Source organism: Salvia splendens, chromosome 6, assembly GCF_004379255.2.
Source record: "Salvia splendens isolate huo1 chromosome 6, SspV2, whole genome shotgun sequence".
In the NCBI taxonomy this organism is placed as follows: domain Eukaryota; kingdom Viridiplantae; phylum Streptophyta; class Magnoliopsida; order Lamiales; family Lamiaceae; genus Salvia; species Salvia splendens.
The window spans coordinates 21,647,563-21,666,779 of NC_056037.1; the positions used below are offsets into that span (position 1 = coordinate 21,647,563).

Consider the following 19,217-nt stretch of genomic DNA (forward strand, 5'->3'; position numbering starts at 1 on the left):
TAAAAAAATCAATACTCAAACTTTACTAGTACTTAATAAAAACATTATCCATTTACACATTATTTGGTTGATGTGGATAAACTATGCAATTCCAAGCCCTGAAAATAACATATACACACTTATTATTGTACCATAATAGACTTAATTACCTCAATAGATAGCTACACCACTGGCCCTCATGCTACTAGCTTCGAAACAATATCGTGTTGTGTTTGCGTTCATGTGCTCCCAACAGGGTAGACACAAGAACCATAGCCTGCGCGCAAGTCTCAATATCTCATACATAAGATTTAAAAGGAAACGAGAGGCTACGCGTGATAACTTACTAGGATTAGTAGACGAGACTGCCGCCGTCTGCATGAAGTCGCAGGCACCGGAATTCCTGCTAGAAGATTGATAAAAAAGATTCATAGCATAGGCAGCGTGCGATGCAACAGTTGCAGGTTCGAAACATGCACCACCAGGCTGAATCGGCCCACAGTCGATGCCCTGTCCGCAAGCATAATCAAGATTTGCTTGCAGTTGAGCATCAGAAACGCCAGGTCTAGGCAAGCACCAACCAGCTACGACTGGGCTTGGTACTGGATTAACTGTGGGAGCTGGGTTCGTGGGACTGGTCGGAGTTGACCCCGGAGTCTAAACAAATCAACCAACACCATCCAACGTGTTAGGTCCAAATCGTTCAATCCATCACAAATTATTAATTTATAATCCACCTGTCTTTTAAAAATATGAACTATTTCCATTTTACTCAATCCCTTAAAATGATATATTTTCAATTTCAGGAAACATTTTTCCTCTCTAATAAGATGGGACCTATTCTCCACTAATATTACTTCAATCACTTTTTCTTTCTCTCTCTCCTACTTTACCAATTGTGCATTAAACTGTACACCTTTGAAAGTAAGGGACGGAGGGAGTACTAATTTTATACATCTAAGCTATAGTTCAAAGTAAACAACTCTATAGAATGATACGGCTCACCTGTGTGTTCTTTGCGAGGTTAACATCATAGGTCGCTGAAAGGTCGGGCTTAAAGAGTCCGAACGAGCGCTCCGAGGCAGGGCCAGGTTTCAAATCCTCGTCGTAGAGCGCAAATATGTAGGTATCAACGGATTTCCCCGGCATGAGGGGTGTCCCGACCTTGGACCTGAGGCGATTTATTAAGTTCCCATTATAGGCTTTTGCATTTTCCAAATTTGTACCAACTTCATTGGAATCTCCTTTATAAGGCCAACCAGTCTCAGCTACTACAATTTCGACGTCTTTGAACCCAGACGCCTTGAGGGCCGAGTGGATCGCATCAACCTAAGAACAACAAATCAGTAGAAAATTCCCACAAAGGTTCAATGAGAAAAAGGCATCACATGCAAGAAAATTCGAACTAAATTATAGGAAACAACTGTCTAAATGGCCAGCCTGCAGCAACCCACATGGAGACCAGAAAGGATATTTCACACATTAGATGGTTTTGAAGAAATCACAGAATAGGATGATATGTCTGAATGAATGAAGATATTTTAAGACAATGAGCAAACTTTTGTGAGTGTGACTTGATAAACACATCCAGTCATATAAGTGTATATATGTATATGTGCATAAAAATGAACCTGAGCATCCCACATATTCATGTACTTGATGCCCGTGTTGGAGTCGAGACGGCCAGCATTGGGTTGGAACAAACAGAAAGCCTTGGTCTCAGGCCGGGGATCATCCCGGTATGCAAAGAAGGGGTAGGGATTGATCATCAAAGGCGCGCCATTTGTGCTGAGGAATTGTAGCAACCCTTTCATTGTGTCACCGTATCCGAAAGCCCCTGCGGATGGGGGCTCCGACTGGCTGAGCACCGCCATTGAATGGACCGTCGACACCTTGATCTTCCCACCCAATGATGCTGTTTGAGATCATCAACTATAAATCTTATACCATGTCTTGTCTTCATCAAGAAAAACACATTCATACTATAAATAATCCAAAATGCTAATAAGTGAACAAAGTAGACTAGTTTTACCATTTTGGACCGTCCGTCCCCTAAAATTAGACAAAGTCTAAATATGGAAAGTTTTTCAACAAATAATAATCCTACACATCATATATAACGTGGACTCCACAATCCACTCATACTCATTCCGCTAATTTTTTTTCTCTCTCTTATTGTTTCTCATTTATCTCTTACTTTAACACTATATTGTGCTATTTACAAGTTTGTCAATTTTTTGGGGACAGAGGGAGTACTACAATTTAAAAGTGAAACAAAGTCCAATTGAATACCTGCATTGAGGGCATTTTGGACATTTTGCATCGCCGGGACCAGCTGCGAGGCTAGATTCTGATCGGGCAGCGTGATGACCTCGTTTCCGACGGTGACGACGATGATCTTGCTGGCCGGGTAGAAGGCCAGGACATTGGAATTGACCCAATTTCCGGCGAAATTGGGGTCGGAGGCGAGGGCCGGAATGTCGCCGTTGGAGGCGCCGATGACTATCCCGATGCCGGTGTTGGCGAGCGCCTTGATGATCGCCGGGTCGGCGCCGTACAGCCGGACCTTCTCGATGCTCGTCGACTTCAGGAGCTTCGCAGTCGCATCCGGCGGCGGCAGGTTGTCCGCCACCTGCCCGTAATTCACTCCGATGAACGACTGACAATCTGATTATTTTGTAGAAAAATCCATAAATTAAATCAATTGATTTTAAAATTAAAAAAAAAAAAAAGTGATTGGATCTTGCCGAAACATGAAACTGAGATGATTGAAATGCAGCTGAAAAGGAAGAGAGAGAAGCGGACTCACTTGCAGAGTGAAATGAGACAATTAAAAAGCAGAAAAGTATTGCACAATTTGTGTGAGAGTATGAGACCATGGCCGTTTGTTAGGTGATGACTGTTGAGAGTGTAAGAGCTGGGAAATGAGGAGAATCGAATTTAACATAGAAACGCTAGGGGTATAACTGGAAAGATGATACAATAAAGAAAAGATTTATGGTCATGGAAATGTTTTTTACTTCAAAGTCAAACTAACTCACCCATATCAATTTATACTTCTTGTCTTGTGTATGTCATATCAAAATTTTCTACAATGTCTTTGTCAGTTCACAATTCTTCCAATATACTCCCTCCGTCCCCGGACTACTCGAACGTTTCTTTTTCGGCACGGAGATTAAGGAATGAGTGATAGACAAAGTCAAATATTACGGCTGTAGGTGATAATTTTTACTAAAAATGGAAAGAGTGCAAATAACTTGGGACGCCCAGAAAGGAAATAAGTGCAAGTAGTCCGGGACGGAGGGAGTATTTTATTTTATTTTTCATTTATTAACTATCATTGTTTTTTATAAAACTAAACAACATTTTAAATAGCAAAATTACTCTGTTTGAAAATCATAAAAAGTATTGACTAAAATGTACTCCCTTTGTCCCGCTTTAACTGGATTTTTTTCGGTACGAGATTTTATGTAGTATTGTGAGTTAAGTGGATAGAGTCAAGTAAGAGAGAAGAAAAATGTAGAGATGATATTTCTACTTTTAAAAATATGTCATTTAGAGTGGGGACATCACAAAAAAGAAAATGTATAACTTAGAGTAGGACAAATGTAGTACTCCCCCCGTCCCGGACTACTTGCACTTATTTCCTTTTTGGGCGTCCCAAGTTATTTGCACTATTTCCATTTTTAGTAAAAATTATCACCTACAGCCGCAATTGTTGACTTTGCTATACACTCATTCCTTAATCTCCGTGCCGAAAAGGAAATGTGCGAGTAGTCCGGGACGGAGGGAGTATTGGTTAAAAATTAAACTCTTACCTTTTGATAAACTAAAGCAGTTGATGACACTCATTTCATGTCTTAGCTTTTGGCTGTTTTACCTGCTTTTGGAAGAGATAATGCATAAATTTTGAGCTTAAATGTGCATGATTGCTATTAAATCAGTTACAGGGTGCAACTTGATCGAGTGGAAGAAAAAGAAACAATTTCAATAAAAAAATGCAACTAAAATTCCACAAACTGATCAAGTAGAGCATAATCGAGTTTGTTGCAACGTGAGCGTAATGCAAAGCCAATTGGAGGCATAACAAATGGAAGGCATGGTGCATACTGGACGAGGGACTACACCATGAAGTTGAAGTGGAGAAGAAAGTGAGCTGAAATATCATAAGGGCAGAATTGTCAATTTAGAGAAGGAACAACCCTAAGGATTGGTGTTACACCACCCTATAAATAGAAAAATAGCACGAAGAAAACAGGCTGGCACCTTCCATTTTACCATCCTCACTCAAGTTCACTACCTTCGACGGGAGAAACCCAGCCATGCAGTTTCATTCCAGCCGACGTAGACAGCCAAGTAGCAATTCCACTGCTTAGAAGAAGAACTTTTTCGTTTACTAGTTTTCGTTTACCATTTCTAGTTTAATTCTCTCGTTTTAGTTTAGCTTTTAGATCTTGTAGCTAAGACTTGAAGTTGATCTTATTCCGTGCTTGAATCATTTTTTCTTGTCTTTGCAATCGTGAATCTTGTTCGATTTGAGATATGAAGCTTTGTTAGGTTCATGTTCCAGTGATCTTAGCTTAGATCTAGTTGTTTTTTTCATCTATGCCTAGTTTACGATCATTTCATGATTCAAGCTATTTAGTTTTTTCATTTGGTTGTTTTCAAGTAGATCTACTGTTTTCGTATGTGTTTGCATGTCTTGCTCGGTTTAGTTGCATGATCTCTAGCTATCTGTTTAGAAAACCCTTGTCTATTGGTCAGTTTGTTTAGATCTGGGAGAATCTGATCCCGTTGTGTTTCCAGTTTAGATTTTGTTTCTTTTACGTTTTCAAGCTTTGAAATATTGCCATGGAAGTTGTTCGATTTTATTAAGTTTAGCTTTTCTTTTTTTTAATCAAAAACACCCAGTGTGGGCGGGAGGTTTAGACATACCCCCAACCCGTGAATAAGATCAAAATATAACGTTCCAAAACATGATCCTAGCCCAAAAATGGCTAGGATCCAAAACAAGAACATGAAAAAGTAAACCAGAGGTCCCACAAGTCTGGATCCTCCATGCTATCAAAGTAAAACTAGAAACTAAATAAAGAAAAGGAAAAAACAAATATGTGATGATAAGAATTACCATGAGAACAAAATCAATCCACATCTCCGCGTCGGAAACGGAAGTTAGGATATTACAGCTGGTCCATCCTAACAAGCGCCTTCAGGTACCGAGGCGCAAAAACTGAATCATAGTACGTCAGGGCAGGGTCTGGACCCCCTACCTGCAAGAAAGTTGGCATCACGGTTTCCTTCTCTGTAGATGTGTGAGAATCGAACATGTCGCTGAGAAGTCAAACTCAGGATCAAAGCCATATGTTGTCTAAGATCTGCAGAGCCAAGCTGTCTAGATGACAACAAGGTAACCAGAGCCGCTGAGTCCAGCTCTATCCAAATGTGTGTAGAAAACTCCATAGCCATCTCCAAGCCTCGAATAAGAGCCATAAGCTCCGCCTCAAAGCTCGAAGATGCACCAACCGGAGAGCAGAAGGCCCCCAGGAGACCTCCATCAGAACCACGAACCAATCTTCCCTCCCCCGCCTCCAATGTCAATATAGAGAATGCTCCATTAGTGTCCAGCTTCACCCAAGGGGCATCAGGGGGATGCCAAAGGACCATGAGCGAATGCAGAACACGCTGTCTGGGAGAAGAAGGCATGAAATCAACCGACGGAGAACATCCCCTCCATTGAATCGAGGTGATTCTGCCGGCCAGCACAAACATATGCAGGTAATAAGTGACCTGCCAAATAACATGAGAGTGACGGAAATGGCGACCACAGTGCTTGCAGTCGTTCCTCTCCGTCCAAAGGAACCAAACGATCAAACAAGAAACTAGAAAACTAATGTGCTTGGTGGGAGCCCTAGAGAATGAGGACCTCCGCCAGTGACCTAGTCTAAGTGCAATATCAGTGCTCGTGTGAATCGGTGTGTGCGAGGAAGGAAACCAGGTATCGAAGTACTCCTACACATAAATCACCGGCTGACTCGAAAGAAAGACATGACTGAAAGACTCAACAGAAGGAGATCGACAACACTGACATCTAGAAGCTAACTCAATACCCCTCCTCTGCAGCTTCTCATCCACCGGCAACCTACCAAACAACAACCTCCAAAATGAACACCGAGATGGTGGGTGTCAACCCTCCATTCCAAATCAACCCAAAATCTCCTGCTTCGGCAGTCTCATCCGGATGCTCTCCCAGACTGAGGTCACAGAGAACTCGCCATGGCTAGTCAGATTCCAGCGCCTCACATCCTTCCCCCCCAACTCGATCGGCGTGGCTCTGATCTGGTCGATCGCATTGAGAGGTACGCCAAACCTGAAAGACAAACTATGAAGCATATCCTCATCCCATGCATGCTCATGCCAGTATGATGCAACGACCTGGGATTGAGGAGGATCATATCCCGGGACGCACAGACTCCGGATGGGGCTAAGCCAGACATCATCCCAGAAATATGCTTTATACTTTTTGTCCAAAATTACCTTTCAGCTTTTCAGCTTTTACCTTTTGTCTAGTCAAGTTTTAGTAAGTTTCAGTCCGCCACTTTTCTGCACAGATAATCAATGTCCGCTTATTTTGGCACATAAATTTAAGTCATGGTCTAGTTTAAGTCACACCCGACCTCCTGGTCAGTTTAGATTTAGAGTCTGCTCCCATCTAGTTTACTTAGTTTAGTCTCAATCCCATAAAGCGTTGTAGCAAACCAACCCAGTCAAGATGTCATGACATTTATAAACGTCATCTCCATCTTTGTACGATCGATCCTTACTTCAGTAGAAGTGGGTTGAGGTTTTGATAACAGGTTTAGGCTCACGTCTAGGTACTCTCCTCCTGACAAAGTTAACGCACCACACGTGGAACAATCTGAACGCGTACACAAACCTGCTCTTTTAGTAGTGCATAATTAATATTGCATGCTTAATGTTAAATATACACATTGATTAAGAAACAACGACTACTGAGACTTTATCTCTTAGTAAACAGCAAGAAAGACTTATATCACCATTAGATTCGTTGAGTGTTATACAATATCAGTGTCGTTTATTTCATAAGGTAAGGAAACATGAGTCATTTCAAATTTGGTTCGTTTTAACTGTCGTGTTTTCAAGTTCGGTTGAAGTTATAACATTATAAGATGAAGTGATTACAGTATTAGATGAAGTTATGGCTTATAAGATGAAGTGATTTGTTTCATATTTGGTTCATTTCTTTGGATGAAGTTACAACATTATAACATGAAGTTATGACATTATAAGATGAAGTTAATACGTTATAATACACATTGCTTTATTTCGAATTTGGGTCATTTTATGGAACTAATGAATGAGGGAACATATGGTAATAATGTATTTCAATGAAGTAATAAACTCATTTGAAATAATAAAATTGAAGTAATAATGTAGTTGATATAAGACAACCAAAAAAGAGTTTAATATATCAAAATCGTGATTAATGCATTTGATAAACACAACCAAAAATGGGTTTGTTTTATAATAACAACTTAATATTGCATTATAATATTAATAAAAAAATAATAGCATAAGAAATGAAAAGAATCAAAAAATTATTAATATTGAACCAAATTGTGTATTCATTTAGTTCATTATATAGTAAATATAGTTCATTACTATCACGTCGTACTCATCTTCGGGCGCAGCTTTAGCGGTCCCCGTGAAGGATATCTACATCCTGACGATGACCTTGAGCTGGTCCGATCTGATCGGTGAAGACCTTGAGCAGGTCCGATCTGATCGGCAATGACCTTGAGCAGGTCCGCTCTGATCCGATCAGCGATGACCTTGAATTCCCCATGGAACACGGAAGTGGTGTATCAACTACGAATAATTCGACTAGAACGTTGTATATCACGACAAAATTCAGTAGCAGATTTCTGAAGTCTGATTTCAGAGTTAAATTCACATGATTTGATGAAGATATAGAAGAGGAAGATCGTAGAAGCCGGTATTTTCCATTGATGTGGGAGGTGCTTGAATCCTCCATGGAATAACGTCGAAAATAGATTTCGGACGATAGTACATAAGCAAATTTTATATGACGAAAAACTAAGACATAATTCTGATTATGAAAGCAAAATCAGATGGTGAAAAACAATGAAAGAATTCTGATGATGAAAGCAGAATTCATAAGAAGAAAACGCAAAATTAATCATGAATTTCAAAACAAGATATTGAAGATTTATTCTAAATATGCGTGACATTATTTAAGGAAACAAAATAACCACTATAATGGGAATTACTTAACAACCCTTCAACTGATTTCTTTTAGATCTTGTAGCTAAGACTTGAAGTTGATCTTATTCCGTGCTTGAATCATTTTTTCTTGTCTTTGCAATCGTGAATCTTGTTCGATTTGAGATATGAAGCTTTGTTAGGTTCATGTTCCAGTGATCTTAGCTTAGATCTAGTTGTTTTTTTCATCTATGCCTAGTTTACGATCATTTCATGATTCAAGCTATTTAGTTTTTTCATTTGGTTGTTTTCAAGTAGATCTACTGTTTTCGTATGTGTTTGCATGTCTTGCTCGGTTTAGTTGCATGATCTCTAGCTATCTGTTTAGAAAACCCTTGTCTATTGGTCAGTTTGTTTAGATCTGGGAGAATCTGATCCCGTTGTGTTTCCAGTTTAGATTTTGTTTCTTTTACGTTTTCAAGCTTTGAAATATTGCCATGGAAGTTGTTCGATTTTATTAAGTTTAGCTTTTCTTTTTTTTAATCAAAAACACCCAGTGTGGGCGGGAGGTTTAGACATACCCCCAACCCGTGAATAAGATCAAAATATAACGTTCCAAAACATGATCCTAGCCCAAAAATGGCTAGGATCCAAAACAAGAACATGAAAAAGTAAACCAGAGGTCCCACAAGTCTGGATCCTCCATGCTATCAAAGTAAAACTAGAAACTAAATAAAGAAAAGGAAAAAACAAATATGTGATGATAAGAATTACCATGAGAACAAAATCAATCCACATCTCCGCGTCGGAAACGGAAGTTAGGATATTACAGCTGGTCCATCCTAACAAGCGCCTTCAGGTACCGAGGCGCAAAAACTGAATCATAGTACGTCAGGGCAGGGTCTGGACCCCCTACCTGCAAGAAAGTTGGCATCATGGTTTCCTTCTCTGTAGATGTGTGAGAATCGAACATGTCGCTGAGAAGTCAAACTCAGGATCAAAGCCATATGTTGTCTAAGATCTGCAGAGCCAAGCTGTCTAGATGACAACAAGGTAACCAGAGCCGCTGAGTCCAGCTCTATCCAAATGTGTGTAGAAAACTCCATAGCCATCTCCAAGCCTCGAATAAGAGCCATAAGCTCCGCCTCAAAGCTCGAAGATGCACCAACCGGAGAGCAGAAGGCCCCCAGGAGACCTCCATCAGAACCACGAACCAATCTTCCCTCCCCCGCCTCCAATGTCAATATAGAGAATGCTCCATTAGTGTCCAGCTTCACCCAAGGGGCATCAGGGGGATGCCAAAGGACCATGAGCGAATGCAGAACACGCTGTCTGGGAGAAGAAGGCATGAAATCAACCGACGGAGAACATCCCCTCCATTGAATCGAGGTGATTCTGCCGGCCAGCACAAACATATGCAGGTAATAAGTGACCTGCCAAATAACATGAGAGTGACGGAAATGGCGACCACAGTGCTTGCAGTCGTTCCTCTCCGTCCAAAGGAACCAAACGATCAAACAAGAAACTAGAAAACTAATGTGCTTGGTGGGAGCCCTAGAGAATGAGGACCTCCGCCAGTGACCTAGTCTAAGTGCAATATCAGTGCTCGTGTGAATCGGTGTGTGCGAGGAAGGAAACCAGGTATCGAAGTACTCCTACACATAAATCACCGGCTGACTCGAAAGAAAGACATGACTGAAAGACTCAACAGAAGGAGATCGACAACACTGACATCTAGAAGCTAACTCAATACCCCTCCTCTGCAGCTTCTCATCCACCGGCAACCTACCAAACAACAACCTCCAAAATGAACACCGAGATGGTGGGTGTCAACCCTCCATTCCAAATCAACCCAAAATCTCCTGCTTCGGCAGTCTCATCCGGATGCTCTCCCAGACTGAGGTCACAGAGAACTCGCCATGGCTAGTCAGATTCCAGCGCCTCACATCCTTCCCCCCCAACTCGATCGGCGTGGCTCTGATCTGGTCGATCGCATTGAGAGGTACGCCAAACCTGAAAGACAAACTATGAAGCATATCCTCATCCCATGCATGCTCATGCCAGTATGATGCAACGACCTGGGATTGAGGAGGATCATATCCCGGGACGCACAGACTCCGGATGGGGCTAAGCCAGACATCATCCCAGAAATATGCTTTATACTTTTTGTCCAAAATTACCTTTCAGCTTTTCAGCTTTTACCTTTTGTCTAGTCAAGTTTTAGTAAGTTTCAGTCCGCCACTTTTCTGCACAGATAATCAATGTCCGCTTATTTTGGCACATAAATTTAAGTCATGGTCTAGTTTAAGTCACACCCGACCTCCTGGTCAGTTTAGATTTAGAGTCTGCTCCGATCTAGTTTACTTAGTTTAGTCTCAATCCCATAAAGCGTTGTAGCAAACCAACCCAGTCAAGATGTCATGACATTTATAAACGTCATCTCCATCTTTGTACGATCGATCCTTACTTCAGTAGAAGTGGGTTGAGGTTTTGATAACAGGTTTAGGCTCACGTCTAGGTACTCTCCTCCTGACAAAGTTAACGCACCACACGTGGAACAATCTGAACGCGTACACAAACCTGCTCTTTTAGTAGTGCATAATTAATATTGCATGCTTAATGTTAAATATACACATTGATTAAGAAACAACAACTACTGAGACTTTATCTCTTAGTAAACAGCAAGAAAGACTTATATCACCATTAGATTCGTTGAGTGTTATACAATATCAGTGTCGTTTATTTCATAAGGTAAGGAAACATGAGTCATTTCAAATTTGGTTCGTTTTAACTGTCGTGTTTTCAAGTTCGGTTGAAGTTATAACATTATAAGATGAAGTGATTACAGTATTAGATGAAGTTATGGCTTATAAGATGAAGTGATTTGTTTCATATTTGGTTCATTTCTTTGGATGAAGTTACAACATTATAACATGAAGTTATGACATTATAAGATGAAGTTAATACGTTATAATACACATTGCTTTATTTCGAATTTGGGTCATTTTATGGAACTAATGAATGAGGGAACATATGGTAATAATGTATTTCAATGAAGTAATAAACTCATTTGAAATAATAAAATTGAAGTAATAATGTAGTTGATATAAGACAACCAAAAAAGAGTTTAATATATCAAAATCGTGATTAATGCATTTGATAAACACAACCAAAAATGGGTTTGTTTTATAATAACAACTTAATATTGCATTATAATATTAATAAAAAAATAATAGCATAAGAAATGAAAAGAATCAAAAAATTATTAATATTGAACCAAATTGTGTATTCATTTAGTTCATTATATAGTAAATATAGTTCATTACTATCACGTCGTACTCATCTTCGGGCGCAGCTTTAGCGGTCCCCGTGAAGGATATCTACATCCTGACGATGACCTTGAGCTGGTCCGATCTGATCGGTGAAGACCTTGAGCAGGTCCGATCTGATCGGCAATGACCTTGAGCAGGTCCGCTCTGATCCGATCAGCGATGACCTTGAATTCCCCATGGAACACGGAAGTGGTGTATCAACTACGAATAATTCGACTAGAACGTTGTATATCACGACAAAATTCAGTAGCAGATTTCTGAAGTCTGATTTCAGAGTTAAATTCACATGATTTGATGAAGATATAGAAGAGGAAGATCGTAGAAGCCGGTATTTTCCATTGATGTGGGAGGTGCTTGAATCCTCCATGGAATAACGTCGAAAATAGATTTCGGACGATAGTACATAAGCAAATTTTATATGACGAAAAACTAAGACATAATTCTGATTATGAAAGCAAAATCAGATGGTGAAAAACAATGAAAGAATTCTGATGATGAAAGCAGAATTCATAAGAAGAAAACGCAAAATTAATCATGAATTTCAAAACAAGATATTGAAGATTTATTCTAAATATGCGTGACATTATTTAAGGAAACAAAATAACCACTATAATGGGAATTACTTAACAACCCTTCAACTGATTTCTTTTAATAAAATAATGATATTTTGTTGATTTTAATATAACCGCTAGATTATAAAATGGATGAATGAGATTTGGTTTCTAGTTCGGTCATTAAAATTAGTTCGGCATTGAATACAATCCCATATACATATAGAGTTGTGATCAATGTCGAACCAATTTTAAAGACCGAACTAGAGACCAAATCTGAGACCAAATCTGGGCCATTAGATCTAGTTTTTTTGATGAGATGTGCTGCTGTGTAAATTTTTCGGTCTTCATTACAAGCCCATTTTACTTCATTGTATAGGTTTATTACTTCATTCCGTACGTAATATCTTGAAACTACAACATGTTTTTACTTTCTTCCACTAGGTTTTGAAATAATTCAACATATGTTTCATTTGAATTCATTGACCTGAGTTTTTACTTTATTTACATTAAAAAATGCAATTTATTCAAGTGCGTTTATTACTTCATTCATAAATGTTATTACTTCATTGGATAAGATTTTTACTTCATTCCAGTAGGACTTCAAATGCTTCTACACATACTTCATTCCAATAATTTATTACATCATTCCATGTGTTTATTACATCATATCAGCGTTGTGGCGGTGGTGATAGATATTGTAGAGAGAAAGAACGGCACGCGACGGCGAAACCGCATTTACGTACTGAAATGAAGTAATAATCCTACTGGAATGAAGTAAAAACCTACTGGAATGAAGTTAAATCTTCGTAACATGTTAGTATGACTTATTTACTTTCGGATGAATTAAAATAGGCTCGTGATGAAGGCGGAAATAATTGATAAATTTGTGCCTCTCATGCATAAAAAAACTAGATCTAAAAACCCTAATTTGGTATGGTTCGGTGGTTCGGTCTTTAAGAGTGGATTTGTGAATAATGAGACTATATATATATATATATATATATATATATATATATATATATATACACACACACACAAATCTGACTCTTGGTGATAAGTTGGGACTTTGGTGTTGGTTGCAGTGGCTGAGGGAGTAGGGACAAAGGGTGTACCGGTGTACCCCAAAAAAAAATTGTTTTTAGTAGTATTATATATTTAAATACAAATTCTGAGTTTATATTAATAATATATGAATAGCGTCCCCCTATTTTTTAGTAGTATTATATATTTAAATACAAATTCTGAGTTTATATTAATAATATATGTATAATGTCCCCCTATTTGGCTACTCCAAAAACTACGCGGCCAAAAACTAATGTCCCCCTAATCCATATTTGGCTATTCCTCCAATAAATACTGGAAAAGAAATAAAATACATTTAATAAATAAAAAAGTGGTAAAACTCAATTTTAATTCAAAGCATTTTTTACAGAACACAGTAAAAATAACAAACCTATTGCCATCCCCAATTGAAAACCGCCGACTGCTTCTGCTTCTTGCCTTCTTCCGCCGCCGACTACCGCTCTCCAACTCCGGTTTCTTGCCTTCTTCCGTGACTTGCCGCCTCAATTTTCATCATACACTTTGTTCTTTGTTGAAAAGGTGAGTGATTAGGAATTTAGGTGTAAAACTTTAGTTCATTAAATAATTTAGGAATTTTGGCAGCTTATGCAAAATAGAATAATGTTTTACACTTTATGACTCTCTCTTATTGTCTTGGAATTGGGGTGAATTGAAAACAGCCGTGCTTCCAATTATTTGTGGATGGGAAATTCTCAATTATGTATTATTTTAGGGATTATAGAGTATTAAATGCACAAGTATTTAATTTTAAATAGCTTAATTGTTGTTTTGGATTCTAAATTATTGTGTTTCAATTTTAAAAATTTGATCTTTTGACTTCTATGATAAGTTGTTTTTTATGTCTAGTTATAATTGTTGTGAATGCACAACCTTAGAATTGAATGGTCAATATTTATTTTGACAAATTTTGTAATGACATCGTGTGCAGGAAATAAAATAAAAATTACGTTGCTTTGCCCACCAGCTTCAACTAACATTGGTAGCTATTTCAAAAAAGAACGATGATTGTAGTTGGCTTTTTGAAACTGTTAGTATTTTGTTGAATGTAATTGGAGTTTCTAGTAAGAGAAATGAATTGCTTCGCGAAGTTCAAGCACAAAAAGTTGCTCAAGCCTTGGAAATTGGTGAACTTGAATCGGGATCGGGGTTGAATCAAGAACTTAGTTTGAAGAGGCCTGGAGACACTCGTTGGAGTTCTCACTACAAGACTCTTTTGAATATCATGGACTTATTTTCTACAATTTTGGAAGTTCTTACGATGATTGGAAAGAAAGATTCCGTTTTCGATGATAAGGGAAAAGCTCAAGGCATTTTGTACTTACTAGAGTCATTTGATTTCGTGTTTATGGCACAACTAATGACTACTATATTTGGAAACACTAACAATTTGTGTCTTGCTTTGCAAAGAAGAGATCAAGACATCATTAATGACATGAGGCTTGTCACTTTAACCAAAGATCAACTACAGAAAATGAGGGAGGATGGATGGGAGATTCACTTGAACAAGGTAATCTCAATTTGCAATAAACATGGCATTGTTGTTCCAGATATGAAAGCTCACTATAGCCCTCATGGAAGATCAAAATGTTTTGTTCAACAAGTTTCATATCTTCATCATTTTCGTGTTGATGTATTTATCAAAGTGATTGACTTATTACTTCAAGAACTTTATAATCGATTCGATGAAGTTAATATAGAGTTGCTCAGATGTATGGCTTGCTTCAATCCTAAAGATGGTTTCTCTTCTTTTGACAAGGAAAAGGTACTCAAACTTGCCACTTTTTATCCTTCCAATTTTTCAAACATTGAGCCAACTTGATATATTCATTGGAGATATGAGAAGTGATGAAGACTTTCAGAATTTGCGAGATATTAGTTCTCTTTTGGTGAAGCTTGTTGATGTTGGAGATATAGCTATAAAAAAAAACTAACCGGGCGTAATACAACCCGAGAGAAGACAAATAAAACAGAAACGAAAATTACAGTGGAAATTCGAAACTGTAAAGATGAACTTAGCCGAGTCGAGGAAGGCCTCTTTCCGCAAGATGAGATACGCCCCGGTAGTGTTCTCGGTTTTGGCGTGTCGTCCCTAAAGATAAAATGGCTACGTCTCGTTCGTTGCAACACTGCAGTTGGAACGAGCTCCGGCGAACTGGAAGAGAAAGAGGGCAGAGCTTTCGACAGAAAAACAATGCAGAGAGGGGGAGAGAACTTATGCTATTATGCTTGTGAATGTTGTGTCTAATGCAGTGGAATGACTAACCTATTTATAGGCCAAGCCACCATGCCGGGTCAACCAAGCCATGAAGGCTCATCATGGCAGATTCGTAACCGTCGGCGGTTACAGGCGTGTGGCAGGAGTGCGCCTTTCGCGTGTGGATTTCTCACGTGTTAGCCGTGACTGTGCCACGCTTGACGATGTGTCAAGCCATTTGGATTGCTGACTCAGCGGTGGTCTAAAAGATTAAGTTTGGGCCAGGGACAAGCCCAAGCACCAAGCCCAAAGACCAATTGCCAAGATCCAAGATCTAAGATCCAAGTCCAAGTCCAAGATCGGGATCGGGATCGAGATCAGGATCGAGATCGGGATCGGGCCCTGGCCCGCGGCTCGCGATCGCGAGCACGAGCACGGCCTCGGGCTCGGGCGGGCGGGCAACGGCGGTGGCGCGCGCGTGTGCTCGCGTGTGGGCTCTTTCACCCATCTTGTTCCACAATAATTATTAAGTAACATAAAGTCACTTAATTTAAACACATTAAAAGATGTGTTACTTCTCCAATGTGGGATAATGTCACGACCGCACTTCCTAAGGATAGAAAGTACGGTGGTTCGCGACTAATGGGGGAATTAAGAAGCGGGGAAGAAAGGGGAAAAATCAAGTGGTACGACATGTAGATCAAAAGTCGAAACTTTAACTTTATTACCAAATTATAGTCTAGAATCACGAAGCAACAAAGTTCGTAGGAAAAACAGTCCAACAGAATAAAGAAAACATAAGAGTTCTAAAACTTGACGTAGTGGAAGCATTTGAGAGTTGGCTACTACTATGTATGAAGACACAATAGCAACCGGAACATTTATTGAATACAGTGCTCAACATCCTCCGTCCTCATCAACGCTCAACCTGCACATAGGGAAAACACATGCAGGGGCTGAGTACTTGATGCACTCAGTGAACTCATGCCCAAAATACATTTTATCAATAAAGTTACGTCAATCCATCATTGAGTGAAACTCGGGTTTTACTTTAAAAAAAATGCCGAGAAACACTAAAATCATTTCCATCGTAAAACATGGCTGCGCAGCCCATCATCATCATCCTCCATCATGTATCATATCTGAACCATCATGTGAAACGAGAATGTGGCCACAAACTCGATCACTGGACCGGCCGACCCAAGGGACGGCTCACAATCCCCATCAGTGCACTAGCCTAAGTAGGGTTTAGACCCTAGTTACACCCGAATTCGTTAACCATCAAAGTCTAGTAGAACATTATTCTAGTAGACAATCAGATAGGCAATTTAAAACATAAAATACGACATGACATAACATTTAAACCACCCTTATCTCACCATATACATATCATTGCAAATAAAAGAGTTTAAGTAATAAAACCCACCTCAAAAGCTTAGTAGTTTCCTTAACAAACTTCTTGATCCGACTTTAACGAGCGTGCGAACCACCTTTTGAGAAATTTAAAGTACACATCAATCTTCATAACAAAGACATTTAGAATGCATGCACTCTAATTAAAGTCTTTTATCTCGTTTCTCGGTTTTCGTGCATTTTCAATTATTCGGCGGCCGCCCAAGACGTCGCGTGCGATGCCGGTCGGCCGCTTACGCCAATACTTTCCTCCGTGGCTCCTCGTATTTTCCATGACGTCGGAATAAATTTCCAAAAATTTATTTAAGCGTATAAATAACGTACCGCAATAAATTCCTATCGTAATTATATTCATCTCGGCTTTGGAAATATTCCAGAAATTAATTAAACAGTTCCCCATAATTAATTTAGTTACCAACCCAAAGATTTACTTCAAGTGGTTTACCATCATACTACTCACTTATCCTTCCATTTAAAAAAAAACAATTTGAGCCCAAATCAAATAATGATGGAGCCCAACCCAAAAACACAAAAAGAAAGAACAAATTTTGTAGCCCATTAAGAAAAGAGTCCAAAGGAAACTAATCCCCTCTCCCTCTTGGTTAAACCGTCTCCTTCACTCTCCTTCACAAATTCCCCCAATTTCATAGATCCTCAATTCCAGAAACTCAATTTCCGTCGGTCTCCATCGACCTCACTCACGCCGGCGACCAATACGCTGTTTCGCCACCATCCCCGAACACCACCACCGTCGTCTCCTCCGCGGAAACCGCCGATGCAGCAAGGGAAAAGGCAGTCGTCGTTCAGCCGCCGCCGCCGTTTCGCCGATTGCCACCGTCGCTGTGGAGTCACTACTGCTCCGTCGGTGGTCGTGCAGCCCCGAAACTAATCCGAACAGCCCCGATTCCCTCCGAACAGACACCGCGCAGCACCGAACAACTCCGAACAGCCCCCGTACAGCCCCGAAACGTCCCGAAAGATAAGTTTCCTTTACAAGTTATGTTTATTGTTGAATTTGTTCATGTGGGAGTCGAGTTGGGAGGTTGTGTATTCCACAAAATGATATGAATGCTTTATGAAACAAAGGTGGGAAGTGAGGAGTAACCATGTACCTTCTGCCAATAGATTTGTGAAGAGGTTGGATGATTGTTAGTCTCGGTCTAGGTTCTATGACTTGGATGTTTAATGAATGAAGATTGGGCAGCCCTTCACTTGGTTTCTGCCGTGAGTTTCATCGGAAGAACAATTTGTTATTTGTGATCAACACTTGGAAATCAAAAGAAAGATGGAATGGACATTACCGGTAAAGACTTGAAAGTCAGAAGCTCTTCTACTCCCTCTCTCGGCTCTCTCTCCATTGCTAAAGATTGTAGATTGTGAAAGTGAATAGGGGAGGAGAGGAAGTAATTTAACAAGGATCATTCTATTAATTGGTGACCTTTGATTTGCAGGATTGAATGTGGAAGATGGAAGATAAAGAGTATGGAAAATGGAAGATCATGAGTGGGCGTTAGGGGAGAAAGAAGGAAGAAGTTCCTGGGCTTGCAAGCAAAATTTTCCATGAGGGAATTGGGCTCAAAGACATCTCTCACAACTTAATTAAATTGTTTGGGCTCATTTTGTTGCAGAGCCCAAATTTGTATAATTATTTATTTGTTGGATTTTTTTTTCGATTGTCATGGCCCAAAGCCATTTTTATAAAAACATTTGGACTCCAATTTTATTTGAGAAGCCCAAATGTATATACTTTACATTCTCGTATTCCTTTATATTAATTAAAGTTCACGGAAAACTTTAATTAATTTCATCGTCTCGTTTCCAACAAAGATTAAAATCGCCCAGCGACAATTAATATTTGGTGTTGTTCCAAATATTAATTCCTCAACCGATCCTTGATTTAAACGCGCCAAGTACTATAAAATCCATCTCAAACATCTCATTCAATCATGCCAAGTATAACAATATCAACATCATTACTTCAACGAGACTTTCAAACATGTATCCTAGAAAACTTCATTATTTAAATAAAACACGTCATTACTTCACGACATATTTTAATTAGTACTTAAAAAGTACGGGCGTTACAGATAAGTAACACTACTTAATTATTCCCTAAGCTCAAACTTCAAGCTTTAATTAAAAGCTAATTATGCCCAACTTTAATCCACTATTTCTCACTCACCGGAAATCGGATTAGAGAAAGTGAATACACTACATTTATCTACGTAAAATGTAGATCGACGCTATATCATTTAATTTCACAAAATTAAATATCTCGTCACATTTATTGTTTGGTCAAAATCCATTGACCGGACATGTTTAATCCATGATTTTACAATCCCCCATATGAGTGGAAATAGCCAAATGCATATGTATGCAGACACAAGCTCAACCCTGTAGAGGTATATAAGCATAAGGATA

The 19,217-nt window shown here is 39.2% G+C and overlaps 2 protein-coding genes and 2 long non-coding RNA genes across 4 annotated transcripts; 1 reads left to right on the top strand and 3 right to left on the bottom strand.

Moving 5' to 3' along the window:
• On the bottom strand, positions 1–2,949 carry LOC121808570 (glucan endo-1,3-beta-D-glucosidase-like). Its single transcript, XM_042209124.1, has 6 exons — positions 2,789–2,949; positions 2,272–2,646; positions 1,611–1,894; positions 985–1,308; positions 327–636; positions 1–256 (listed from the first exon to the last, which is right to left on the bottom strand). Exons 1-6 carry the CDS (start codon positions 2,856–2,858, stop codon positions 219–221), a joined length of 1,401 nt encoding a protein of 466 aa, XP_042065058.1. The 5' UTR covers positions 2,859–2,949; the 3' UTR covers positions 1–218.
• A 2,265-nt stretch (positions 2,950–5,214) lies between these two features.
• Positions 5,215–5,643, bottom strand: LOC121808966. Its single transcript, XM_042209521.1, has one exon. It carries the CDS (start codon positions 5,641–5,643, stop codon positions 5,215–5,217), a length of 429 nt encoding a protein of 142 aa, XP_042065455.1.
• Positions 5,644–16,260: 10,617 nt separating this feature from the next.
• LOC121809964 lies at positions 16,261–18,009 on the bottom strand. The gene is made up of 3 exons (XR_006052336.1): positions 17,909–18,009; positions 16,810–16,873; positions 16,261–16,311 (listed from the first exon to the last, which is right to left on the bottom strand). It is a non-coding gene; the product is annotated as an uncharacterized LOC121809964 (long non-coding RNA).
• LOC121809965 lies at positions 17,269–18,527 on the top strand. Its single transcript, XR_006052337.1, has 2 exons — positions 17,269–18,099; positions 18,248–18,527. It is a non-coding gene; the product is annotated as an uncharacterized LOC121809965 (long non-coding RNA).
• The last annotated feature ends 690 nt before the right edge of the window (positions 18,528–19,217 follow it).